Source organism: Notechis scutatus, chromosome 5 (assembly GCF_049901735.1).
Source record: "Notechis scutatus isolate UNSWTSFEM ecotype Mainland chromosome 5, rNotScu1.2, whole genome shotgun sequence".
NCBI classification, from domain to species: Eukaryota; Metazoa; Chordata; class Lepidosauria; order Squamata; family Elapidae; genus Notechis; species Notechis scutatus.
In genome coordinates, this window is record NC_142013.1 from 55,946,244 (window position 1) to 55,973,764 (window position 27,521).

Here is a 27,521-nt window from a genome sequence, read left to right on the forward strand (position 1 = left end):
TCTTTGGCAGCTTATCTTTCATCAGCAACTAACAAAGTTTAGGCAAACTGATAATTTGGAAGGATTATTTTGTTCCATTCATTCCAGAACTAGCTAAAATGAGATAGTTGCCAAAAACAGCATTCAAGATTTGATGTGTCTCACTGATGTTCAGTTTCTAATGATGAAGATAAATTTTCTGCCATTAAATGTTACATTTTCAAAAATTGTTTTTAATGATGGCCAGGAATTGTCAATATTTATGTTGCTACTGTTCTGCATAATTTATTCATCATGTTAACTGTTTTTGGAATCAATTGTAGGAAGGTATACTGTATAAATTACTAAGTAAAAGCATACAAATATGATTATCAATTGTGGGTGAACTAGTAACTCTGATTATGGAGTTCGTAAAAATCTGAATTATGAATCTAATGCAAGTCACTTTTGCCCATCAATTTTCCTACAACCAAACTGCAACACAGAACTTCTTGCTATCCTTTTATGAGATAACCCTACCCCAACAAGTTTAGCTTTACTATGGCACTTATGATAAAACAGAGTATGGTAACTAAAAATGATTTTATTGGATTGTCTGGGGAGGCATACTTGGGAGTTGCAACTACTCAGGAATGCTTAGAGAATAGGCTTTAAATTTTTAAGTCAAAAATTGGATTTATTGTAAATGCCACATCCACAGAGCACAATTTTCTTAGTAACAAAGAAACATACAGATTAATGTAACTAAGCATTTGACGGAGTAAAGAAATGCTCCTTGCACAGCTTTAGTTTAATGTGCCTAGGCTAACCTAAATAAGCAGAAACAGAAGAGGAACAAATTAAACTGCTTAACTGTATTTTAATGTATATAATACTTTATTATACACATTAATAGTTTCATCCATATCTAAATGTAAAAATCAGGTATCTGCAGTACATTGCAATTACCCAAATCATTCATCAGGGTCAAAACTGATAAAAGAGTTTTTCTATAAGAAATCAGTTACACAAAGAAAACTGTATCACTACAAATTTTTATTCAGAAGCCCATCTTTTTTTAAAAAAAGTTTCATTATGAACTTGTTTGGTCAATCAACTACAACACTTTCTAACAGAGAAGGTAGAAATGGCATGGCTCAGAATCGTCCAGATCTTTCACGATCTCTTGACCGCCTTCTATCACGTTCTCGGCCCCCTCCTCCTCCTCCTCCTCCTCCTCCTCCTCCACCACCACCACCACCTCCTCCTCCTCCACGACCACGATCTCTGGATCTAGAGCGACGTTCACGAGACCTTGACCTGGATCTATGCCTATAAAATAAAAATAAGCAATGTGTAACTACTTCACTTTGGCCTATGCACAATACTAATATACAAGGAATAAGTGCAAAATATTAAATATAATTTAAGGATTCCACATGACATAATTTGCATCATTACATAACTACATAAATATTGAAGGCTGTTTACCTGTATTCTTAATAATGTGCAGAGATGAATGACCTTTTTCTGGGAAATGATTATCCTCTTATTCAGCTCTTTGCAGATAGGTCAAGGAAAAAGACTTTCCCCATCTGAAATTGGCCCTGGCTTCCATTGCTATATTCTCCATGAGTACTAAGTAGGAGAAAGATCCTGGCAATACTTTGGGAGAGTCTGATTGGTATCAGACACACTGTACCACAGGTTAACAAGATATGAAGCCTTGTTTATTAAAGTAAGCTCAACAGGAGTATTGTTGAATTGCTTATCTGGTTGCTCAACGTCATCTTTTTTTTATGAACTGCTTGATCTTACTAAAAGATTTATGGTTGATTCTCCAGGGTTGTTTGTGTCAGAAGATGTTAGCCTTTCTTCCCTGGGGTTGAGGTCAGAGTTGACTTGGTATTTCATAAATATTATGGACTTGTCCCATGTCAGCATGGGGCCAAATAATGAAGTGGTCATATTCTTGATCTGGTATTTATGCAATGTGATCTGTAATTATAAAGTATTATATCAAGCCACTTTTTAGTTGCCACAATAACCCTCCCTAGGGAAGTAGGAGCCATTAGGACATTGCTCCTCATGGATTTGTCTAATTTTCAGCTGCCACTTTTAGGAATCTCCAGCAATTTAGCAGTCAGTCAGATCAGCTTGCCCTAGGAAGTTGTGGGAGCGCCATCACTTGAGACTTTCAAGAAGAAATTGGACTGCCATTTGTCAGAAATGGGGTAGGGTCTCCTGCTTGGGGGGGGGGGGTTGGACTAGATCAGCAGTCGCCAACCGGTGGGCCGCAGTCCACTGGTGGGCTGTGAGAAAATTTTGGTGGGTGGCAGAGAAATCTCACCCCCAGAGCACCCGCCAAAAGCAATTAATTCAGGCTGTGCAGAAACACAAGGCTGCTCAGCCCACATGGCACACGAGAACCCTCCCCGCCCACTCACTTCTTACCTGGCAAACTTGTCTGCTAAGTTGCTATTTTTCCTTTTTCAGTCCATCATCTGTTCTGCTGTGCTGGGAGATTTAGATTAGCTAGGAAGCAGGAAATGGTTGGATTTCTTGCTTTCTAGCTAAGCACAGCCAAACCTCCCTTAGGACTGAATTTTGCAAGCAAATTCAGTGCAGACTCACAGCAAGCAAATTTGAGACTGAGCTAGCCGATGGATGGCAGATAGATCACTGAATGATTCTGTGAGCAACTCAATCTGCCTGCCTGCTTTGCCTGATTTTGGGTAAAAGTTGCTCTTTTTTAAATAAAAAATTTAATATTTACATGCATGGTGTGTTGTGAGTTAATTTTATGAGTTTGCTTGCAAGCAAATTTTGACAGAATGTGACAGACTGAGCTAGCCGATGGCAGATAGATTTCTGAATGAATCTGTGATTCTGTGAGCAACTCAATCTGCCTGCCTGCTTTGCCCGATTTTGGGTAAAACTTTCTTTTTTTATAAATTCAATATTTATATAAATATTTATAATATTTACATACAAGCCATGCCCAGCCAGTCACATGACCACCAAGCCACACCCACAAATTAGGTCACACCCACAGAACCAGTTAGTGGTCTAAAATTATGAGTTTGGTGGTCCCTGAGGTCCAAAAGGTTAGCGACCCCTGGACTAGATAACCTATAAGGTCCCTTCCAACTCTGATTATTTGTTATCTGTTATCATGCACCATGTCAAATTCTATATCCAGAGGCAATTGTTTAAAGTATCCTGGACTTCCATGTAAAAATAAAAAGTTGACGCTGCAATGTTACCTTATTCTACTGTATTAAAAAGTGTTGAAAGTCAATGTTTTTCTTTCTTTCCCTCCCTTTAGCTTAAACTTTTTCCCTTCCCCTTTTCCTCTTCATTTTCCTACTAATTTCATTTTCTTTTTAATTTTATATCCTGATAAACTTAATACATTTTTTGAAAACAGTAAAGTGTCCTGGACTTTATTGGGAAAGATGAGATTGAAGATCTTCCAGACAGTTGTTGTGACTTTTTTTTCCTAAATATTCTATAGACAAGATTATTTTTGTTCGCATGGAATTTGATACTGGCTGGACATGCAAATCACAGCACTTACTACACATATTTCCTTTGATAAGGAAATGGCAGAATTCAAGCCTTAATTTTTTCCAGCAGTATTTTATAGAAATAGATATGTAAAAAGCTGTTCAACCTAATGTCAATATACAAACAATTCATTTATTATTACTAATATTATAGTTTTATGAAACCACAAAACAGTAATAGATTAAGAATAACAATATTCAAATATACTACATGAAGATGGCCTTAGAAGCCATTTGTTTCAACCTTTGTTTATATTTAAGACTTATTAAAAATTACCTATTTCATCTATTTTTGGCACATGTAAGTTATCCAGTTACAGCAACACCCTATGCTAAAAAAAAAAACCCCACCCTGTGAGAACAGAAAATTAAATCAGTCAATCTGAAACAAGAAAGATTTTGAATTACTGATATTCAATCTCTATACAAATGTGATCGCTATCAACTGTAGTGTAACATGATATCTTAAGACACCATTAAGAATGTGGGTCCCTTTGAGACATTCAGTTATGCCATGATCACCTCACAGCTTTATAACTATAACATGCTCTGCATGGGTCAGCCCTTGAAGACCACCAGAAGCAAGTCCACAATGCAGCAGTGCAGGGAATGATGGGCATCCCGCAATATGCAATTGACCTGTGAATTGCAATTTGCATCGGTTGTCAGTTTATTTCTGGGTGCAGTTCAAGGTGCTGGTAACTATAAAGCCCTACTTGGCATAGGGCCTGGTTACTTGAGAAACTGCCCATAGTTTTTGCCTGACCAGTTTGATCTGGCAAGACTGGTCTACTCTGGGTTAATAGTGCACCCACCAACTGCATTGTTTAGCCATCTGTCAAGGCTAGAAGCATACCTTCTCTGCAGCAGTACCTATCCTTTGGAATGAAGTTCCTCCTGCGACTTTAATGGCTCCCACCCTGCTAGTATTTTAATGGGCCTTAAAGACCTGGCCCTTGGCCTACGTTTTGGAGTCGATAAATCTTTGTTTCTGTTCCCTTCTTGGTTATTTTCTTTGCAGTTGTTCTTGTCTTGTGCCATGTGTGTGTTTTCTACTGTTTGTTGCATTTTACATTTTAATAGCTGTAATAAATGTTACATTTTAATAGCTGTAAACCATCCAGTCATTGGGAATTGAGTGGCATACACATTTTTTATTACATTAATCTGGAATGTTATGTGCCACGATGTTATTATTTTCTAACTAGAAATCCCACAATATTTCAACCTACTCATTTCAACTACTTTTTCCACTCTTATGTTCCCTTCAATTTTTCATTACTGACACATGATAATTTTACAGACACTCTAGTGACCCATTTTGGCAACTGTGTTATGTCATTGTTTATAATCAGTTTCTGCAATCTTCTTGTACAAGCTGAGTATATGATCTATTGTTTCTTCTGCCTCTTTGCACAATTTGACAGTTATTTTTAAATAACATGCTTTTTAAAAATACTTATTTAAGTTTTACAATACAGAAATACTTACTTCTTGCGGCGGCGGCCGTACAGCTCACGTCGCAATTCTCGAGAAATAGGCTTCAAATGCATAAAGTTACAGAAACCACCTCTTGTACACTCTCTGGGAGTAAAGAAATTAATCAAACTGATTAATGAAGAACATTACAGCTTTTTCTCTGATTTTATTAATTACTTTTAGTCACATAAGATAATTTCTAAGAGACATAAAGCAATAATAAAGACAGGTTTATTACCCCATTTCATACTGACGGCAACAAGCTTCTCTGAAATCTGTCACAGGGGAAAGCTCAGCATGAATTGGTTGTCCATTAAACCACCGATTGTTCAGATCAATTACAGCCTTTTCTGCATCTTCTTCACGTCGAAACTGAAATGTTTTACAAAAGGTTCTATTTAATTGAATTGAATCAGAGGGGAAATATTCCAAGCAAAAAATAGAGATGCACAAAATATTTGTTTCAGAATGTTTTGAGCACAAAATGAGCTTTCCCAAACATTCTAGAAGTGTTTCAAGCCACAATGTCACCATTTCCTGATCACATGGCACATTCACATTACATTTCAATAAAAAACATATATACAAAATATAAAATCTAGAATAGTATAAATGTAAGTCTGGATTAAATAATTTTTTGCTTCATTTGTCACAGATAAGAAATCAACAAAGTCTCCAGTATAGGTTTTATTTTGGTACTCTGTCACTATACATTGAATAGTTTGTTTTTCAGGCCCGCAGTAACAATTTGGTGATGGTATTTGGCCCCACTTGTCTGTGCATCTACCATGGCCAGTGCGAATTCAGTTCAGTGTTGTTCGTATCGCAGGGGTTGGCTTTTCCAAGATGCAAGGCAAACTTCGACATATGGGGGGGGGGGGGATTTTCTATCCAATGTTGTCTCCATATATTGTATGTTAAAATGTTAAAACGTTTTTTGCGAAAATGTTTTATTAAGTTTCATGCCTGAAACATTTAGACATAGAATTTTGCTGCTGCAATCTAAGGCATGGCTTTTGTTATCCTGATTTTCATCTGCTCCCTGTTTTAGCCACATAATCATATAAAACAATTCATAAATATTTTCCAAAATGAAAATAGGCTTATGAAAAAATACCTTAATAGCAGCCTGGGCAGTATGCTCCAGTTCAGGGGGCTGGTTGAGAAATCAGTCCCACCTCCCCCACCCAATTTTTTTCCAAATGTCTCCCTTTCCAATTAGGAATAAATTGCAAGTTTTATGGGGGGGGGTATCTTCCTGTGGGAGGAGTAGCAAACTCTTATCAAACTTACAGTGGCAATATTTTGGAAGGTTGAAAAGGAGAAGCAGTGTTGGGGACAGGGGAGAAGATAGAATAATCAATAGTAGAATATTAATTTTTCCATGAACAAAATAGACGTTTTCAAAAACATTTTGAAAATCTAGCCTTAGTATGAATTTAAAAAGAATGTCATCTTATCATTATAAAAATCAGTTAATTCTATACATGTAAAGTGTAAGCTACCTAACAATATTTTGTGACAATACTAAAATAACACAAATAAGAGAAGGGATCATAAAAACTAGCTCAAACTGGAGCAACCTTGACAACTTGTGGACTTGAGCTCCCAGAAGGCTGGCTAAGGAATTCTGGGCGTTGAAGTCCACAAGTCATAAAGTTGCCGAAGTTGAAGACCCCTGAACTAAAGCTTCAAAAGGGAAAGAGGAAAATATTCTTTTTCTAATCTAATTGTCTACTGTAATAAGATTTTAATAAAACTCTAATGTCAGAAATTGCTGATTTAGAAAGTATATAATCTTTTAATAGCATCTAGCATTTTAATAGAACTAAAGTATATCTATAGAGATTCTCAGTCATCCGGGTCATGGTTGCCCCAAAGGTGCTTTTTTTTCTTTTTCAAGAGGCAATTAAACTTTCTGGTTTTTCTCTGAAGAAGTTTTGCTTCTCACTATCCTGTTAGAGCTGAAAAAGCTTCTTGGATGAGAAGCAAAATGTCTTCAAAGAAACACCAGAAAGTCCAGTTGTGTCTTGAAAAAAAAAAAAAAAGAACAAAGTTACCAAAACAAAGTTAGAATTAGAAGAACTTTATTGTCATTGTACAAGTACAACGAAACTGTGGATGCACCCCAGCAACTGTTCGCAATACAATAAAACCAAAGCACTTAAAAATGAAGATAAGAAAGATACGTCTCCATTTGCAATTTGAGAGTACAATATCTACAAATATACACAAAATATACATCCAACACTGACTGTAATGCTTAGCCGAGTATAATACACAAGAGATGGATTGTACTGTAATATGTTATTATACATCTGAATGAGGTATTGAGATTTCACATCTTAATGAGGTAGTGACTTCGTGTTTATTTGCGGTTCGGATGGCCCAGGGAAAGAAACTATTTGTTAAGTCTAGTGGTGTGGGATTTTATTGACCTAAAACGCTGTCTAGATGGCAGCAGATCAAAAAAATAATTGCCAGGGTGTGAGGGGTCTTCTATAATGGACTTGATTCTGCTTTGGCAGCGGGATCTGGCTAAGTCTTCCAGGGAGGGCAGAGGGCAACCAATGATCTTTTGAGCTGTGTTTATCGCCCTCTGTACAGTTTTCCTGTCCTCAGCTGTGGAGCATGCGTACCACACACCCAGACAATATGTCAGAGTGCTCTCCACAGAGGCTTTATAGAAAGCCAGCAACAGCTTCTTATCCAGATTGTTCTTCCTGAGAACCCGCAGGAAGTGCAGCCGCTGCTGAGCCTTCTTCACTATGGCCTTGGTGTTAGGGGACCAGGAGATATCAGCTGAAATATGGATGCCAAGGAATCTGATCGTAGGGACAGTTTCCACTCGTTCTCCGTTGATGATGAGTGGGGCGTGGTCCTGTCCATGTCTCTTGAAGTCCATAATCAGTTCTTTGGTTTTATGGACATTCAGTGACAGATTGTTCTGTGAACACCAGACAGGTTCTCTACTTCTGCCCTATATGCTGTCTCATCCTCTCTGGAGATGAGACCAATCACGTCGTGTCGTCCGCAAACTTTATGATGGTGTTTGTTGCGTGGCTTGGTGAGCAGTCAAAGGTGTACAAGGCATATAGCAGGGGGCTCAAGACACAACCCTGGGGGGAACCAGTACTGGGTGTAATGGTGGAAGAAAGGTGGGGACCAAGTCTAACAGACTGTGGTCTGTTTGTCAAAAAGTTCTTAATCCAGGAGCATGTGGGGGTGGGGACCTGCAGATTATACAGTTTGGTTACTAGTGTATCTGGGATGATAGTGTTAAACGCAGAGCTGTAGTCCACAAAGAGCATCCTCACATAGCTCTGTTTGTTCTCCAGATGACTCAGCGCTCTATGAAGTGTGATGGCCACAACAAAGTTTCATTGGAACCTAATGAACCTAATGATTCTAGAACGTTTCTGTATTCTAATCAGAATTTAGTATGCATTCTCTTCAGATGCATAATGTATCAGTCATTTATAGTGGATTTTGCCTATAGTTAAGACATGTTACTGTGAAAACATATATTTATGTGCTTAGAAAATTTACTGTACTTATGACAGAGAAGTGATCTGGAAATACTAAAATGATGCTTTTTAATTGTTTAATCTAATGTATTTCAGATTCCAAGTTCTTTATAAAGGGCAGTGAAAACATCCAGGGATAGAAATGGAGCTTTTTGTATTCTTGATAAAGGACTCAGGCCCTGAAATGTACTACGTTAGTAGCTCAAACTTTGTGGTACAGCAATTTCTGAAAAGTATAAACTTATATACCCCTCTGCCTTCCCTATGAATAAAATTAATGAATTGATTAATGTTACAGTTGAGCAAAAATACACATCAGAAGGACAGGACTATTTGATAAATATATTTTTTTAATCACAATTCGCTTCTCAAATTGTGTGGCATGGGTTAGGGTTAGAGGAATGGAAAGTGTTGGGAAACTGGAGAAAAGGTAGTGGGATATACTATGCTGCTGAAAAAGGATAATGAGCAACAGGTTTTTTGTACTTCCTGTAAAACACCCTGCAATCTTTCTGGGTTTTGTTCTAGTCTTAATAATAAAAGCATCCTATATTTGTCTTCTGACCAATCACAGTCTCATCTGCAATAGTCCAGCAAATGAAGCATAGTTTAGGTTCCAAATAAATCACATACTCCATTTAGTATGCCTCTCTGATCTACATCTATATTCATTTCTACATCTTACCTTTACATATACATTTCCAACCAAATGATCTCCAAGGTTATCACAGACATTCATTTCTTCTACTTCACCATATTTTTCTTCCATTTCTGTGAAGACCTCCTAGATAGACAAAAAGTTTACTGTCACTGAATTATTTCTAATATGGCACAAAAATTCTTAAAAATATAAAGGGCCATCACAATAATTATTTCATTTAAACTTTATATTTTTTTTCACCAGTTACCAAATGGCTTTGGTGGTTTGCAAATAATAAGAATAAACTCAAAAGGCATCTTTACTTGGAACAGTTTACATCCTGCAATACCTTTAATAGCATCAAACAGTAATACCTGCCTATTCCAGGTCTTTGGAAATGAATCAATGATTAAATGGAGATGCCAAATCCAGTTTACACATCTGGCTGACTATGTGATCAACCATAATAAATTCAAATGTAATTACTCACTCAGGTTTGCATTCAACATGTAGCCTAAAAAGCACTGGGCAGAAATTTAATTTTTAAAATATTTTACTCCATTATAAATATCAGAAAGGGTAGCTTTAACTACAGTAAAGTAGTTCTTGATGTTTGCATTTACAAAAATGTCAAAAACGTTATTCAGTATAACATACCTCAAAGAATTCATCATAATGTTCCTGCATTTCAACATCACTCACAGCACCTGTAAATATCAATTCACATTAATTAGAACCTGTTTTATACTGTAACAATACAAAGGTTTTTTGGGCATACTGTTTATTATTTTTAGTGAAATGACAGTAGAAGCCGTCTACTGGAGTAAAAAATATATAATATAGCTAAAAATTAGATGTAGACCATGAGCAATTCTGCAAGTCCCTAAAAAAGAACACAGCAATTTTTATAGTTTCAATCAACAACCCAAATGCACACTTTCATAATAGATGAGTGATAACTAAGGAAACTAATCTGATGTTAAGTACTCCAACATTATAGCTTTTGTAAGAATCTTTCAAATATAATTTCTAGGACTAAAATAAGAAAATATATTAAATATTCTAAGGGAATATCATGTTAAAATTATTATTCCTAAAAGCAAATATTAATTTTTTTTGGTGATACAACTAAAACTGCTCACAATCCTACAATTGAATACAGCTATTAACACAACAGATATGACATTCCTTCAATAAGCCCTCCATTTTAATTGTATTTACTGATTGGAGGAGGAATTTTGTTCCAAGTATCTTGCAAATTTCAATTTTAAAGCAAGCCGTCCAATGTTATCTCCATGCCTTAAATTGAATACTTTATAGGCAATTAGGCCACTTTATAGGCAATTAGGCCACCTATTAAATGCAAATGTTTTAAATATACTTAATTCAAATGAAAGAGTATGGCAAAAATTGATGGCACAAAAGTCCTTTACTAAACAGATATTAATGCTGTTTATATCCATTTAATCCAATATTAAATACAATGGAATAGCTTAAAAAATTCTAGTTGAAAGTATTTTATACTTTCAAATAACAAGCTTTACAAACAAGAGTCTGAAATAATAATGTTTGGGAAAATTAAAGTAGTTGTTTCCCAAACACTTCATTAAAAAATTATCTATGATCAACTTTAGATCTGTTTCAATAAAGATAACAACAATGTATAACAAACAGCCCAGTCCCTTCAAGATATATTGCGGTATAACTTCTATAACTGCTAACAGTATGCTGAGTGTGGGAACTACAGTCCAATATGCATGTATTGCATATTCAGGAAAACTGGCTAATGGCTACATTTACACTTAAATTAAAACATATAAAATTGAATACTAAACACTAATAAATATATCTACTCATTTAAATCTTTTATGAGGTTTTAAAATGCATTCAAAAAAGTTGCAGCAAAGTTCTGAAATATGCTATTTATATATAATGTAACTTAATGGCTATCTACTTGTTCAGATTCTCTCAGTACATCAATTGTTGCCACATGTGACTTTTCTAAATTTAATAAAAGTATTTTCCTGTAAAAGATAATCCTAAATAAATCAAATTACAAAATAGTACTCTGGACTAAATGAATATAACATCAGAGTACTATTACTAGATGCTATTGTATTACAGCAAAGGGGAGCACAGTAGTTAAACAATGTAAACATTTAATAACCAAACTGTCTTCTAACAAACCATGCAACTCCTTAACAGCAGAATGCTGTTATTACTCTAATAACACTAAATTTAAAACACTATATTTGAATTTTTATTACATTATTTTGAAATATACCTGCTGCTGAATGTTCAGCTAGCAGATTTGGGGCCAATAAAATTGTAACAACTTCACAGCAAACCATGTAGCTTAAATATTAATTAATTTTTAGGCTGAAGGTGAAATTTTAACACATGTTCAGATAATGATGTATCACTGCATATTTAGCAGTGGGAAACTGAGACAGCACCATAATTAGCAGGTTGTGTTTAACTATTCTTGATCATTGCATTGTTTAACTGCTTCAAGAGCAAATCATAGACTGGCTCAATTATTTACCCTTTTAAATCATTTATTTCTACTGGTGTACAGTAGACAAGTAAGACTTTCATATTTCATAACTATATAGATATTCAGAGTTAGTTCAAATTAATTTCCACATTTTCCCATTACTTACTAAATTTCAGTTTTCAAATTAAGAAATAAATTTTAAGTGTACCCACACAGAGAGGTCAAATTAAAGTGATTTAAGCATCTAAATAAAGATGGAACATTTTAAATTAAATTAACATGCTGTTGATCTAATCACTGAATAACAGCAAAGTATCAAAAATACACTGAAAAACTGGTGCTAGGGGCAAGGACCAAGAAGCAGAACAATGACTCAAGGCTTTTAACTTGTTCCTTTAAAAAAACTATATATATAAATAAAATAGGTGGGTAGCCAAAATTTGGGATGGGAGGCTGGGTTTTGAGGACAAAAAATTTCAGACACATTTTACAAAATGTGGTCAGTTTGCTTTGTTAAACTAAAAATGGTAGACCAGCTTCAGTTGACACTGAGCTCTGACAATCAAGCCCAGGGAACCAGTGAAGGAACTTGTATGAACTTACAGCGCAAACCGTCAGCAGACTGGGAAGAGTTTTGAGGGTTACGGTAAATGTTCAAGAGGGCAATGGTCTGAAATACAAAACGCAACAACTTTATATTATGGAAAATAAGTTTAACAAACTGATTTCCGTCTGGTGATCACTTTTAGTTGAGTCTCAGTGCTGAAAGAGAGAACGTTATTTTCTCCCACGAGAAAAATGTGTCCCTTTTGAACCACCCTAACATTAAAAAATAGAGATCTCACAACACTTTATTATTGTATTAGTTTCAAATGCAACAATTCTATTTTAATAATTGATCCTTGATGCCATAAAAATCATGTTAAAATGTTTGAAACTGGTTGCCGTAACACACAATAATGTTGTCCTGAAATCTCTATTGTCTAAGAAGGTTAAGGTGAAACAAATTCTAAGTTTCACTTACCGTTAATGGCAAAAAAAAAAAAAATCAGACAAAAAGACCAAGACTTTTGATAAATGCCTAATGCTTATTCTTAACAATTACAAAAACAATGTTTCACATTCTCCTAAAGAAAAGAAAATTCTAATCAATTTGTTTGTTAAAGGCCATTCTTTTTTGCATATACTTAGGCATTTAACAAATTCTTGATCATTATGTTAAGAGTTCCATCACTTGTCCTGTTTGCAACAGCTTTATGTCAGCAGCTCAGAAGCCAACATGATTTTCTCATATTTAGGAATGGGCTCTTTAACACCATTCTTAAAAAAAAATTTCTCCAACTGTGGGACTTACAGTGTGAGCCGTCAGCCGTCTGTGCACTGTTTTGGGGATTACGATAGATGTTTTGAATCAAGATGGTCTGCGGGGAAAAAAAAATAAAAAGGGGAATTCTACTGGCTGCTGTGCATATAACAGACAATTGCAAAGAGACAACTTTTTGTGAATTGCTTAATATTTTTTTTCAAGTTGTATTGCTATTTTTTTTGTATTTGCACCATGTTTTTAAAAATCCATTCATATTATGAAAACAGTTACTAATTTCACCAAGAAGCAACAGCTAGAAGTGGAATTAATATTATAGTATCTTTGTAATTCATTAGCCAATCTCTGAACATCTTTTCATTTAAAGTTAAATCCATTCAGTTTAGATATAAAATGACTGCTTAATGTCCACAATATATGTCAATATATCAAGATGATTGCCATCATGTCTCCAGTCTTATCAAGATTTTTCTTGGTGGAGTTTCTGTTTAAATAATATGAGCTTCTAAATGTTCAGTTTTTGCAGATCTTTAAAGAAAGATTTTCCTTTCAGCCTTTGTACTTTTCTACTTGAAGAATTTGCCCAGGCAGACTTGAAACCTTACATTTGTACCGTTCTTCTTAATATCAAGTTGTCTGAAAAAACAAACCATGTTTAAGTTAGTAATCTAATATTTCAGAATTGAATTGTCCATTATTAGTTTAAGTTGCTCAATGTTACTTAATAAAAATGTTAGTTTACATGAGCTTTTATTTGAGCTGATATAAACCACTATATTTACAAAATTGTTTTCAGAGCGTATTTCTTTTTATAAAACCAGCCAGTGTTAACCTTGTGGCCCTTAGCCACAGTAAAATAATTGTTTAATCAATTGTTGATATTCCTGCACTAATGATTGATTCTAACTGCTAATATTGTTTTTAATGCAAGCTGGCATGAACCTCCATGATTTTTAAAAAAATCATATTCTTTAGTAATATACCTCTGCATTAACCATAATAATGTAAGCTATAGCTATTGCTTGTTACATATCTAACTTGTCACATAATATTGGAAAACACACAGGACACAGTAATTCAAATTAAATTAATTTACTTATTTTATAGTTCTCAATTCAGGCTAATTGACCTTGGTACTCGTTAATTAATTTCAGGAGGTGCAATGATAAAAAATGATGACCACCAAATTTTTTCCAAAACGAACACTGTAGTGAGTCACAAGGCAGACAACCACAAAAAGTTCTAGCTTGTGAGTTGAATACCCAATGAACGATAAGTATTGGGACAAAATTTTCGCAGCAAAATTCAGTGAGTTGATTACAATATATAGAACTAGTACTCTGTTCTACATATAATAACTACTGGTGTTAAAAGCTGTTGCAAAATTCAAGTTAAAAACTGTAAATGTAATAATACAATTTTTAGCAAAATGCTATTGCAAGTAGACTGCAATAAAAGGCAATTTTTAAAAATTAAATTTACAGTCACTGAATTGTAATGCCACAGAAACCTGGTATCTTTAATAATCTACAGTGGTATTAAATTTTAAACAGTATGTTTACATTCCTTGCATTAGCAGAGCATTAAACCAGGGATCCCAAACTCCAGGTCCATGGACCATAACCGGGCCATAGCATGCCAGCAACTGGGCCACACAAACAAGCAAAGCCACATCTGTGGGATGCAGGCAACATGCGAAATCACTCCCCCTTCAGTTCATGGAAAAAACTCTCTCCACTGAACCGATTCCTGGTGCTCAAAAGGTTGGGGGCCACTGCATCAAGCAATAACATTTTATGATTATTAAAGATTTTAAAGGTATTAGGGCAGATCAAAGTTGGAAAACATAATATATTTCTGTAAAGTACTCCAAAATTAAAGAAGTTATGAATCTATCTGGATATTAAACATATAGGGGAAACCTTCTACAACAGGGGTGTCAAACTCAAGGTCCATGGGCCAGATCCAGCCCGCATGGCCTTCCTGGAAATAGTAAGGGCCTAGCCCGCATCAATTCAGCCTGGCTTGGCCCCACCCATCCCGGCAGGTGCACATTTACGCAGGAGGCGGCAGGCACACACGCGGCCATGCCTGGCCCATGCCATCCCAATGCACTTTTGCACCACCGAGGCTGCCAGCTGCTCATGCAGGTCCATTAGGCTACCCGGAGCACTAGGTCCTCCCAGGCTGAAGGAGGCAAAGCGGCCAGCTAGAAAGGCCAAGTAGAAGTGGTAAAAGCATACCCATTTCCAGCAGGCAAAAGGCGGCCACCACGAGTGGGGAAAGCTCAATCTGCATCGGGCGCTATGGCCGCCCTAGCCCAGCTGTGATCGCATGCCTCCTCCCCATCTCTGCTGGGCCTGGGTAACCAGGGATCCCATGGGGATCTGGCTTTCCCCACTTGTGGTGGCAGGTGTTTTTTTTTGCCTGCTGGGCCTGGGCGTGCTCTACCACCTCTATTCAGCCTTTCTAGCTGGCCACTTTGCCTCCTGCAAGCTGGGCAGGCCTGGTGCTCCAAGCTGCGTCTTCCGGGAATGCCAGCCGAGCAGGGAATTTGGCTGCAATCCTCTGCTTGGAATGAAGATGTGGCCTGTGGGGGGGGTCTGCCTTCAGTCCAGGGAAGGAACCACAGCCTTGGGGGCTCTGTCTGAAGTAGCTGCATCAGTCAGGCAGTGCCCTGAGAGCGCTCTGGAGCTGCTGCTCGCAGGGCAGGGCGGGGCTCAGCTTTCCTTGCCGAGCAGCCCCGGTGAAGGAAGTGCATCACTCCTGGCAGCACCTGGGTGGCAACTCTGCCACCACTTGGCAGGCCCACCCAGCCCAAAGGAGGCAAAACAGCCAGCTAGAAAGATATGTTCCCCTTGCACACCCAATGCACCTCGGCCACCAGCAGCTGAGGCCCTGGCCCAGCAGGCAAAAAAAGGTCACAGCAAGTGGGGAAAGCCAGATTCCCATCGGAGCCCTGGTAACCCAGGGGAAGCAGAGATATTGGGAGGGGGTGAAGGCATGCGATCCTAGCTGGGCTTGGGCGGCCATAGCGCCTGATGCAGATTGAGCTTTCCCCACTCACAGTGGCCGCCTTTTTCTGCTGGGAATGGGCATGCTTTTACCACTTCTACTCAGCCTTTCTAGCTGGTCGCTTTCCCTCCTTCAGGCTGGGTGGGTCTGCAGAGCGGTGGCAGAGTTGCCACCCAGGAACTGCCAGGAGTAGAGACCCTCAGTGATGCACCTCCTTCACCGGGGCTACTCATCAAGGAAACCCGAGCCCCGTCCTGCCCTGTGAGCAGCAGCTCCAGCTTTGGGGCACTGCTTGACCGACGTAGCGCCTTCAGGCAGAGCCCCCCAGGTTGTGGTCCCTTCCCTGGACTGAAGGCAGCCTTCTGTCTTGCGGGGGCGTATCTCCGTTCCTAGCTGAGGATTGCAGCCAAATTTCCTGCTCAGCTGGCATTCCCGGAAGGCACGGCTCGGGGATAGCAGGGCTTCCCTTTGTGCGAGCAGGCAAGTCGTCAGGGCGCTACCTGGGGCTCAAAGGGCCTCTTCCTCCACACTTGAGACAGGCGTCACTTCCTATCCCACCCCGCTTTGGTGAAGCCCGGTTGGGCACCGTGTGTTGGGTCTGGTAGCTGACGGGGAAATGCCGCACCCTCCCCCGCTTCCTGCAGGGATTGCTGGTGGAGCACCCCTCTCATGCACCCACTGCTGCAGTTGAGTGCGCGAGGGCAACACACTCCACACGCAGGCCAAGGGCAAGACCCGCGAGGGGGCTGAGGAGATGACCAGCGGCAACCTGTTCTCCAACCGCCAAAACAGTGGGACAGAGTAAGCATGTCCAGTGGTCCGCATCACTTTCCTTCCCATGGCCTCTGCTTCCTGCTTGAACAGCCAGCCTAGTACTGGTAGTGGGCCCTGGAGCAACAACGTACACTAGCTGAAGGACCGGCAGACTGCATCTACAGCTGGAAACCATTTCCCACCACACACACACATGAAGAGTGGTGAGCGACGATTTTTTGGCTGTAGCTGCCCCACCCCCTGCCTCGCCTCACCTCACCCTGCAGGATGAACCTCCTACCCACCACCCCATCCATCGGAGACCCCTGGATTCCCTGCCCAATCCCACAGGCACCACCCATGTTAGCTACGCCAAGTGGACCACGCCCCTGGCAATGCCCAGTCAGCTGCACCCTCTCTGGCCATGCCCCCGGGCCCACTGAGGACAATCACAATGCTGATCTGGCCCTCAAAAAGTTGAGTTTGTTACCCCTGTTCTACAAGATCTCCATGCTTTCAAAGGCCCATCAAAGAACATTTGCTAAATTGATTACACAGTGTTTTGTTTGGAGTGCCATGTAGCCTCCTCTCAACTACTTCAGTTTTCAGAAAAGGAATCAAGATCTTTAGCTAAGCCTTTTGATTTGTACTAATATTTATTACTCTTTTACTGGTGTTGTTTATATCTTATTTTACATTCTATAAAGTTCTTAAGTATCTTACTGGTAGATGGAAAAGGTATAAATAAGGCAGCAAGATTATTAAAAAGGACCAATCATTATGACAATGTTGTGTCAGTAAGGTGTCATCTGCAAGCAGCCTCCCATTTTTCCAGGTACCATTTAAAATTTTAGCACTTATTAATCAATTTATTGCCAGGTAATCTGAAGTAGTTCTTCTCCCATATATATAAAATCATATATACATTATTTGAATCTTTTGGCTAGATATTTCTGTTAAATTAATTGTGCTAAATGTCTGATTACCCAAGTTTTAGCAACATCTAATAATCTTGTCTTAGTTGGAAGCTAAGCAGATTGATTTTGTTAATATTTGGATAGCAGACTAACTGGGAATACAAACTAGACTGGAATATTTAAAAACATCCTGAAGCAATGTTATATTTTTTAGTTATAAGCTAAGTGGATAACAATGTTGTTATCCACTCAGAAATCCACTAGAAATAGAATACAAGAAAGTAAACAGCAATGACTACATCTTTGTAAACTTAATTGTATGTATGTTAATTGTATGTGCATATGTGTGTGTGTATATATATGTGTGTGTGTATTTGTTTTCTTAAGTTTTTGCGGGTATTTATATGTATGGTATTCAGCTTTGTTTGGGTATTTTCCCACGTCATTATAGTTGTGCTTTTAAAGCTGTAGCAACGTTTCTGTCTGACTCACAGAAGAACACAATACAGAAGCCTGATGATGGCAGATGAGATTCTGCTGAAACGGTGCTACAACTTTAAAAGCACAACTATAATGATGTGGGAAAATACCCAAACAAAGCTGAATACCATACATATATGTGTATATATATATATATACATATACATATACATGAATGAATGAATGAATGAATGCAGTACTAACAGGAAAGATTTTTCTAGTCATGTTATCTATAGGCTTTTCATGAGTAAAATATTTTCCCTTTATCATTGGTGTCGTTCGTTCACAACAGGCTGGGGGGGGGGGAGGGGGCAAAAGCATTGCATTCTCAACTTTTATCCTAGCTAGCTTTACTAAGCAGTGCTTGAGTATGGTTAATTCTGCATTACAAATAGTTGATATCTTATTTTCATAGCAAATGTTTATTATTTTAATCTTCAGCATTTTTAACAGATAAAAACTGGAATATATGGAAATTCATACATTAAAAAGTTTGCTACTTAATAAAATAAGACAAAGTGTGCACTAAAGGATTTGTGTACTGCTATTAATAAAGTTATCTTGATAGTTCACAACTAGCTCAGAATAGATGTTATACATTTAAGAGTTTGGAGATTACAATACCTACAATCTCATCATGGCTTGTTATAGTGGAACTGATTAAACTGAACCTGGAGAGCACCAGACTGCCTACCCACAGACCGGTCCTCTCCAGTCCTAAACTACAATGTGATATATTTGATTTTTACTTATTGAGATATAAAAATATTGTCTATTTTAATGACATTAAAAATGACTGGACTGTTAGCATAAAATGAAAAACTGAAATCTATGTTGTGCTACATAAAAACCCATTTAGCAAGGCCTATTATTATTTCACCTATATTTCTCTTGAAGAGACAGTCATTTTCATGCCAGCTTTTTTTTGAAGTGCACGAATTTGAACATATTTGCCATTTCACAGAACTACTTATCAGAAAAATGATCAAAGGTGGTTTTAGTCAAATTATATTTCTTCAATTAAAAAAGGCATTTATTTACTATGCCAAATATGACCCAGAAGGTTATCACTGGCTGGCTTCGAACATATCACAGTCAAAGAAGTATTATTTTTTAACTGCTACAGAATAAAATAATGTAAAAGGGCAGCTTTTAGAAAAGGTAACCTGTGAATATTTCTTATTAAAAAAAACTTTCAACAAATTACAACTTTACAGAACTTAAGTTTTAACAGTTACAGCTATATAAAAAGATCTGAGGATCTGTAAAAAGAAAATACACAAACCTGACTAAATGTTGGTTTATTGTGCAACCGAGAACATCGATCTCCATGGCGACATGCTCCAATTTTGAAATAAAAAGAACAGTTGACTCTGAAATCAAACAAAAATAAAGAAATTTTTGAAAGTTAGTGATCAGTAAAATCAGTATGCATAGAAATAATAAATAAATAATAAATCAAGCAGACAGGACATTTTCAGGCTAAAAACCAGGAGATTATGAGTTTTAGTCCTGCCTTAGGCACAAAAGCCTGGATGACTTTGGACCAGCCACTCTTTCTCAGCACAACCTACCTCACAGAGTTGTTGTGGTGGGGAAAAAAGAGGAAGGAATATAAGTATATTCACTGATTTACTTAAAAAATAATATAATATAAACTTACATATAAAACACTTTATAAACTGTGCTGTACTTCTCAAAATTTATTGTCTTAGTTTAACAATCTAATCTTAAATTGGTTTCCTTGAAAAGTCCACAAAAGCTAAGCTTATTCCCAAATACTATATGGTTGAACTGTGATGTAATTTAGATATGCTTTATACAACAATTTAAATCAGTGAAGATCTATAGAACCTTATTTGACTTTGAGGTTCTCAGAATATATAAAGTAGAAAAAAATCTGATAGTACATTATGTGGAAATATTTCATGATAATTTCCTGAACCTATGCAAATTATTTCCTGTCAATAAAAATAACAGGAAAGCCAAATAAAGCATTTTCAGGACAATAAATATGGATAGTATACCTTGTAAATTAAAACCAGGTAACATTAGGAAATATAAATATTCAAGCCACTGTTTTCAATTTCATTTAGTATAACAAAGAAATGGAATCTTCCTTTAGAGTAGTGTTAAAGCCTTTCCATACTGCTACTCCTACTTCCATACTCCTACTACTACTATGTTACTAGTTATTTCTTTTGGGGAAAAAACATTTAGAGGTTTTAGCTGACATAGCACAAAGTTCATAAAAGCAAACCATGGACTGGTTATATGACATATAAAACCAGCACAAGTATTTGACATATTAGGCCCGAGTTAAGCGTTACTTAATTTCAAGAGTTATATAGTGAACATATACAGCTACTTCATAACAGAAGTACTTGTTGTACATCAGGAATTGTCAACTACTATTAAATCTCTAGATGTTAAACAACTGGGAGCCAGAAATCCATGATATTGCAAACCACCAAGGCAATTTCAAATTCACTAGAAGATTGAGATGGAAGAACTCTACAAAGGCTCAGGACTTCATACATGTCCCAAGTAATCAGAGTCTTGGCTAGACTCTAAGAGGGAGCTATACTTTTAATCAAGTCTTCACCGAAGAATGATCTGGAAATGGGCAATATTATATAGTCATTTTTCATGATCCTACACTGTACTTCCTAATCTAGATAAGACTTATAACTATTGCCAATCTATAGGAAGAGTGGGACATTGAGAATTTTCCCAATAAATTGCCACACCCTCTTGCTGAACCTGTGGTTAAGCTCTGACATCCAGATGGCCATAGCACTTGATAAAAGTGCCCTGAGGCATTTCCCTTTTTTACCCATGTCCTAATTTATCAGGGAGCTGTAGGAAATAAATCAATGGAAACTGCTGGAAGACTAGAATTTGACCAAACACACATATGAAGTTTCAGCTTACATTGTAAATGTAAGTATAAAAAAGCATATTATGCTGCCTTTATTGCATTGGTAGAATATGCCCTAGAACAATGATGGATAACCTTTTCCAGACCGAGTGCCCAAAGCACATGCGCGCATGCGTGAATGCGCATGCCCAAACCCCCAAAATACAATGCTCGGGTCCCCGCACATGCCTTCCCCCCCCCCGCGCATGCACGTGCAACCCCCCACGCACACCATCCCGCATGCACACATGACCCCCCCTGTGCATGTGCGGCAGAGACCTGAAGGCCAGCTGGCTGGCGGGAGGCATGTTGGAGCTGAACTGGAGCAATAGGTTCACCATCACAGCCCTAGCTTTATTTACTGAACCGTTCCCCTTTGGAAAAAACAGGAAAGCTCTTTCCACAGGCCACTGTGGAATGTTTTGCCACTTTTTGCTGATAAAATAGCTCATTCACTCAGGTTTGAACTTTGCATAGATGGGTCTGAACAAACACCTGGGATAATTTTTGCAATATGTTGCCTAGGATTCATTTTGGTTATATTAGCTCCATCACTTGCTGGGTGATTCATACCGTACTTGGCTTTTCCAAGCCACAAGGGCTGGGGGATGAATAACTTGATCTGGTATATAATAAACTCTTCTATGGGGAAATGGTAATGAAGAGGCATTACTGGATCTCTGTTTTCAACAACTATTGCCATATAGGGAAGACTATAGAAAATATGAGGCTGTAACTGCAGAATACCTTACTTAGATGAAGATTACAGGGACAAGTATGGATATGGCAGCCACTGTCAGAAACCTCTGTCCAGCTTTGCTTGATGGAAAATGGGAGGCCCTGGTGACAGTAACTTATCAGTTTACCATTTCCAGAACATATTACTTGAATGTGTTCTCCATGGAACTGCTTTTTAAAGCTATCCAGAAAATGCAACTGATCAAAAGGCAGATCAACCTGTCTACTGGCAGATAATTTATTCCAGCTAGGTAGTACTCATTTGCAGGAACTGAAATGACTCCCAATAAGTTTCAAATACACTTTAAAGAGATGCTTTTAACCTATAAACCTGTTTATTGTTTGGCTTCTACATTTTTCCAAGACTTTTTCAAGTAAAACAAACTGACTTGATCCATTTGTCTTAGGTGGGAATATTGAAGATTCTGCCCATTGTGTGATGTGGTGCATTTAAAATAATTATTATTTTTTATCACTGGGATATCATTCTGGAATAGCCAACCTCTTATGGCACCCTTTCTAGCGGTCAGGAAGATATATATTGGAACTGTAATAATCATTGCCTGAATTACAAATAAAACTTTGTAAGTGGATTTGTTGCTATGTATCAGTATCAATTATCTTAGGGATATTTTGATATTGGGGGAGTAAAGGAGAGAAACCCTTCCACAAATAAATAAAATGTGCATAGCACATAGTTTTAACAAGTCAGGATTTCTTATAGATATCAGAGGATCTCAAAAGGCTATGAGAAAACTTTGAAGTGTTCACTTCGCATTATAAAGAATTTTAAAAATGGTGGCCAGGCGCAACTTTTCAACCCCTCTTTCCCTTAAATGTCTTCGGCCGAACTGAGAGGGGATTCCTAGCTGAGGGCAGAAGAACGCTAAAAGCAGAGTTTTTTTTCCTCCAGGGCTTTTGATGTATGGGAAGACTTCCCGCCCGAACTATTCCCAGTGAAAATACTGAAAAGAGCCGCCTGAGGCCTTTAGACTTGTCTTCTTTCTGACAAAGGCTTCTCACGTGCGCTCCCGCCGCCATAAAAAAAAAAAAAAAAAAAAAGAACCGTTGGGAAAATGGGAAAGCAAAGCGGAGAAACGGATTGAGGAAGCCCTGGCCGTCAGCAGCCCGCCATCAGTGACTCTTCCGGAAGAACGCGCGGGCAATTATGCCACGCGCTCCTCCTCCAGAAAGAGGAAACACGCGCGCGCGCGCGCGCGCTGCCGAATTGCAATCTAGAGCGTTCCCTCAGTGTGCACGAGGCATTCAAGCAACAGCAAGTTGTGAAAGAGCTGGCGGTTTCGCGCGCTTGGAGTTCCTGGAGCTGAAGAACGCGCACGCGCGAATTTCAGAACGAAAGAAAGAAAAAGAGCTCCTCGTGGGAATCCATTGCTATGAATGGTATCTGCCAGAGCGCTGTCAAAAGCCTCGTGGGCCCCCCTGCTAAATCTCAGGCACTTCGGGGACTTCGGAGGGGGGAAAACCTCGGAGGGGGGGGCACTTACTTGTCTTTTTCAGTACCGAAGATGGAGGCCAGATACTCCGCCATCTCTCCCAACCTGCCCGGCCCGGCCGACCGCCGGATCACTTGGCACCCACCTAACACGTCACAAGTCCGCGACGGAAATATCTGCCGTCCCACCACTCGTGAAATGATGGAGCGCCTACGACCAATCGGCACAGAAAGGTGGGACTACTGGGAAAACTTTCACGCATGCGCTTGTGTGCTACCATCGCGGAGTACCCAGCGCGCGCCTTCCTTACCTTTCGACCCCGGGTGGCTCAGCTGAGTGGAAGGTTCCTGCACCCACTTCCACAGGATTAGTTTCGGGCTCGTTCTTTTCGATTTATTACTTCTTTATCCTACCGTTGGTTTTTTAAAATATCCCACTTAGAAAGACATTTACTTCCCATCATATAAAATGTTTACATTATTTAAAGCGGTGAATTAAGCCAGTGTGATAAATGGTGGAAAGGTTCTGATTGTTGCAATAGCTTATTAATATTGGAAAGAGCGACGTGGACAGGACAAGTAATTTACATTGGGTCTCCCATCAAAGTACTAATTACATAAACTTCTAGTAACCTTTATTGGGGGGAGGTAAGCCAAGATTGGCTGGATTTTATTTGATAATATGTTTACATAATTTCCATTTAAAGACAAAAATATTTGCCAAAATTGGTTCGGTTAGAATAAAATGTTGAATGTAAATTTGGGAATATGGCCAAAATATTTCTAAATTTGGTATTTTAGATACAGTGACCTCAATAGAGAATGCAGATGTGAATATCACATAATAGTGATGGCAAATGAACAGAAGTATACCTTTCTGTTATAGGAGATTCTCTTTCATGACTTGTGTAGCCTTTCCCTCATTCACAATTATTTTTTCCTCTTAACAAGAAAGGTAGCCAGAATGAACAGGGCAAGGCATCTTCCAATTTTGGTTTAGTGTCCTTTAGAACAGTGAACCCAACCGTTCTTATCTGCAAAGTACAAATTATGACAATGTTGTGTGAACCAGTCTACTTAAGTAAACCATTTATAAAATGACCTATAGTTCACTTAATGTGATGTAGTGATCCAACCATTTAGGTGAATTCACAACCTAAGCAGAGATGATTGATAGCTGAATTTATCTGAGGTAGAGATAGATAAATTCAGCTATTGTCTTAAAATAGCTTTTACATTGGTAAACACAAGCATTTATGCAATGTAACTGCAAGACTAAACATGCATATTGCCATTTGTATTGTTGAATATACCTATATCATTTTATGTCTGTTACAATGAAATTCCCAATAATTATCAACTAAGATCTGTCTCTTTCCACTTCAACAACTTTGTTCTTCAGATTGACTATGCTCAGGATAATCCATATTTTATTGTAAAGTAAAAAATATATTTTACTTCCATTCAGCCATGTCCAATTATCACAGACTGCCTGGACAAACCACAGCAATTTTCTTAGCAAGTTTTTTAGAAATGATTTGCCACCATCTGTTTCTTAGGCTGAGAAGTGAATAGCTCAAGATCCCCCAGCTGGCTTCATGCCCAAGGCAGCACTAGAACTCACAATTCCCCTGTTTTTAGCCTGATTGTCTTTCCACACACCAAACTGGCTCTAAAGTAAAATTATTCTACACTTTATGAAGTAAAGCATTTTTCTTCAGGGTGGGGTTAAAAATAGAAGCATAATTTTTGCCCATATTTTTTTCCCACATTTTCCCAAATAGGCTGGTATTTATTGTGTTTGGTATAGTGATTAAGGTGTTGACCCAAAACCAACAGAATGAATTCTGTATGTCGCTTTCTCTTGGCCCAACCCGTTTCATAGAGTTATGGAGAAAATAGGAGTCAAGAGTATTAGGTATGTCTATTATCATGAATAGATGAAATATAAAAAATGGCCAGATGAAAAATATCAGTTCATTACTGAATACACAACAGTAAAGCAGCACTCCCTTCTCTTGTATCAGCAAAGATTATTTGTTTTTGTTTAACTTTTTCCTTCTTTCAAAACTACATTGTTTTCTCTACTATTGATAGAGCTGCCATTCTCTTTATGCACAGAATTACTCTGTCTGAATCATTATGGAGGATGCAAAAAGGAAGTTAGCTTTCATGAAATTGCTGCTGTTGCCACTTATATTAGTCATACAAGACAAACTCATAGAGAAGAAGCAAAACTACTGCTGATACTGCTACTGTAAGAGGGAGCCCATCGAGAAGGCATTTGCACATAAATCTCACTAGGGTCATTGGAGTCCTCATAAATGTTTCCTATGGAGAAGGGATCTTGTGTCTTCATACTTATTTCCTATACAGTAATTTGCCTTTATTTACTAATCTTCATTCCATTAATAGAAGGGAATAAAATGTCTAGACCGGGGTCACCAACCTTTTTGACCTCAGGGACCATCAAACTCATAATTTTAGATCCCAGGGACCACTAACCGGTTCTGTGGGTGTGGCCTAATTTGTGGGTGTGGCTTGGTGATCATGTGACTGGCTGGGCATGGCTTGTATGTAAATATTATAAATATTTATATAAATATTGAATGTTTTATAAAAAAGAGCAACTTTTACCTAAAATCAGGCAAAGCAGGCAGATTGAGTTGCTCACAGAATCACAGATTCATTCAGAGATCTATCTATCTGCCATTGGCTAGCTCAGTCTCTCAAATTTGCTTGCTGTGAGTCTGCACTGAATTTGCTTGCAAGCAAACCTTCAGTCCTAAGGGAGGTTCGGCTGTGCTGAGCTAAAGATCTAAAGACTAGCTAGAAAGCAAGAAATCCAATCATTTCCTTCTTCCTAGCTAATCTAAATATCCTGGCAGAGCAGAACAGATGATGGTCGGAAAAAGGAAAAATAGAAATTCAGCATGCAAGTTTGTGAGTGGGCGAGGAGGGTTCCCACAGGCCATGTGGGCGTGTTTCTTGTGTTTCTGCACAGCCTGGATTAATTGCTTTGGGGGAGTGCTCTGGGGGTGAGATTTCTCTGCGGCCCACCAAAATTTTCTCACGGCCCACCAGTGGGCTGCGGCCCACCAGTTGGCGACCGCTGGTCTAGACTACATGAATGGCTAAGGCTCATGAAAATAAAAACAAAAATTGGAGAATCGTAGCAATACTTCTCTCACAAGTTATAATTTCTTAAATCATTGTTATGCTGACTGATTAGGTGCCTACAACTAAATCAGAGCCAAATAAATTGCACTGTAAATTAGCATGTTGTATGAATAAGCTGTTTTATATCACAGGACTTAAAATTATGTTTAGCAATTTTAATTAAACTTGAAAGTTTACTTAATTGAATAAGGAAATGTATGCATGCTTAATATCATTATAATGATATAATTTTAAGTGTAAATAAAATTATAATGTGTAAAAATTCATAACCTATAAAGGAAGCCGGGCAGACTTCAATGATGTGGGAAGTGCAATTCAGGGCCATGTACATTTGTGCTACCGTTAATACCTAATGCCAAATCATCTTTTGAATCGTGAAAGCAAGCTGTATCTAATATGACACAAAGATCCCCTATCTGTTTAGATAAAAGAAAGGACCAGGATTTACAAATTCTCTGCTATGGGATTGTGAAAGTTTCCCAGAAGAGAAAGCCCGCCCCACCATCCGATCCATAATCCACACAAAAAGAGGTTGGATGGACATGAAGCAGGTTGTGATTTCAGCTGAAGAATGCACATTACTTCTGCTGTGCTGTGTATACACTAAAAAGATTATCTGAGCTCCGGTGTGTAGAAATAAAGAGAAAAAAGCTGTGTCATGTGAAATCTCTGATTCTGTAAACAGAAGCAGCTGTGTTAAACATTTGGCCACAACATTTACAGCAGATGATAGTATTAGAATGTTATTTTCAAGGTAAGTTCTGTCCTTTGAGAAAGAATAAAACTGATGCATCTTTTAGAACCTTTTATTCAACATCACCTTTTCCCTTCCATTATACAGTATTTGTTTTATCAGTGGTATTTCGGTGCTGCTCCATTCCAATAAGCCATAAGCAGCAGAGAATATTAATAGAAAATTAAAAGTAGCAAAGGAAGTTCACAATTATCCAATGTTATTGCAGCTACCAGAAAACCCCTTCCCCACCTCTTTCTGGGTTGTTTGCTTTTTCAGAACTTTCCTGAAAAGGGGAGGAATTTATTATGTTTGTGCTTCTTAAGTTAAAGCACACA

The 27,521-nt window shown here is 38.0% G+C and overlaps 1 protein-coding gene and 1 long non-coding RNA gene across 4 annotated transcripts; one reads left to right on the forward strand and one right to left on the reverse strand.

Moving 5' to 3' along the window:
* Positions 1-994: 994 nt before the first annotated feature.
* U2AF1 (U2 small nuclear RNA auxiliary factor 1) lies at positions 995-23,490 on the reverse strand. Of its 3 annotated transcripts, XM_087967569.1 has the most exons (9): positions 23,323-23,413; positions 19,445-19,532; positions 13,025-13,091; positions 12,274-12,340; positions 9,831-9,880; positions 9,219-9,317; positions 5,245-5,378; positions 5,019-5,111; positions 995-1,290 (listed from the first exon to the last, which is right to left on the reverse strand). In XM_087967569.1, exons 5-9 carry the CDS (start codon positions 9,858-9,860, stop codon positions 1,116-1,118), a joined length of 531 nt encoding a protein of 176 aa, XP_087823695.1. In that variant the 5' UTR covers positions 9,861-9,880; positions 12,274-12,340; positions 13,025-13,091; positions 19,445-19,532; positions 23,323-23,413; the 3' UTR covers positions 995-1,115. The 3 variants fall into 3 exon arrangements, with proteins under 3 accessions (XP_087823695.1, XP_026529805.1, XP_026529803.1); XM_026674020.2 differs by lacking the exon at positions 12,274-12,340 and having other exon boundaries at positions 23,323-23,490; XM_026674018.2 differs by lacking the exon at positions 13,025-13,091 and having other exon boundaries at positions 23,323-23,485.
* LOC113416252 (uncharacterized) lies at positions 23,369-27,044 on the forward strand. Its single transcript, XR_003371422.2, has 2 exons — positions 23,369-23,504; positions 26,875-27,044. It is a non-coding gene; the product is annotated as an uncharacterized LOC113416252 (long non-coding RNA).
* Positions 27,045-27,521: the final 477 nt, after the last annotated feature.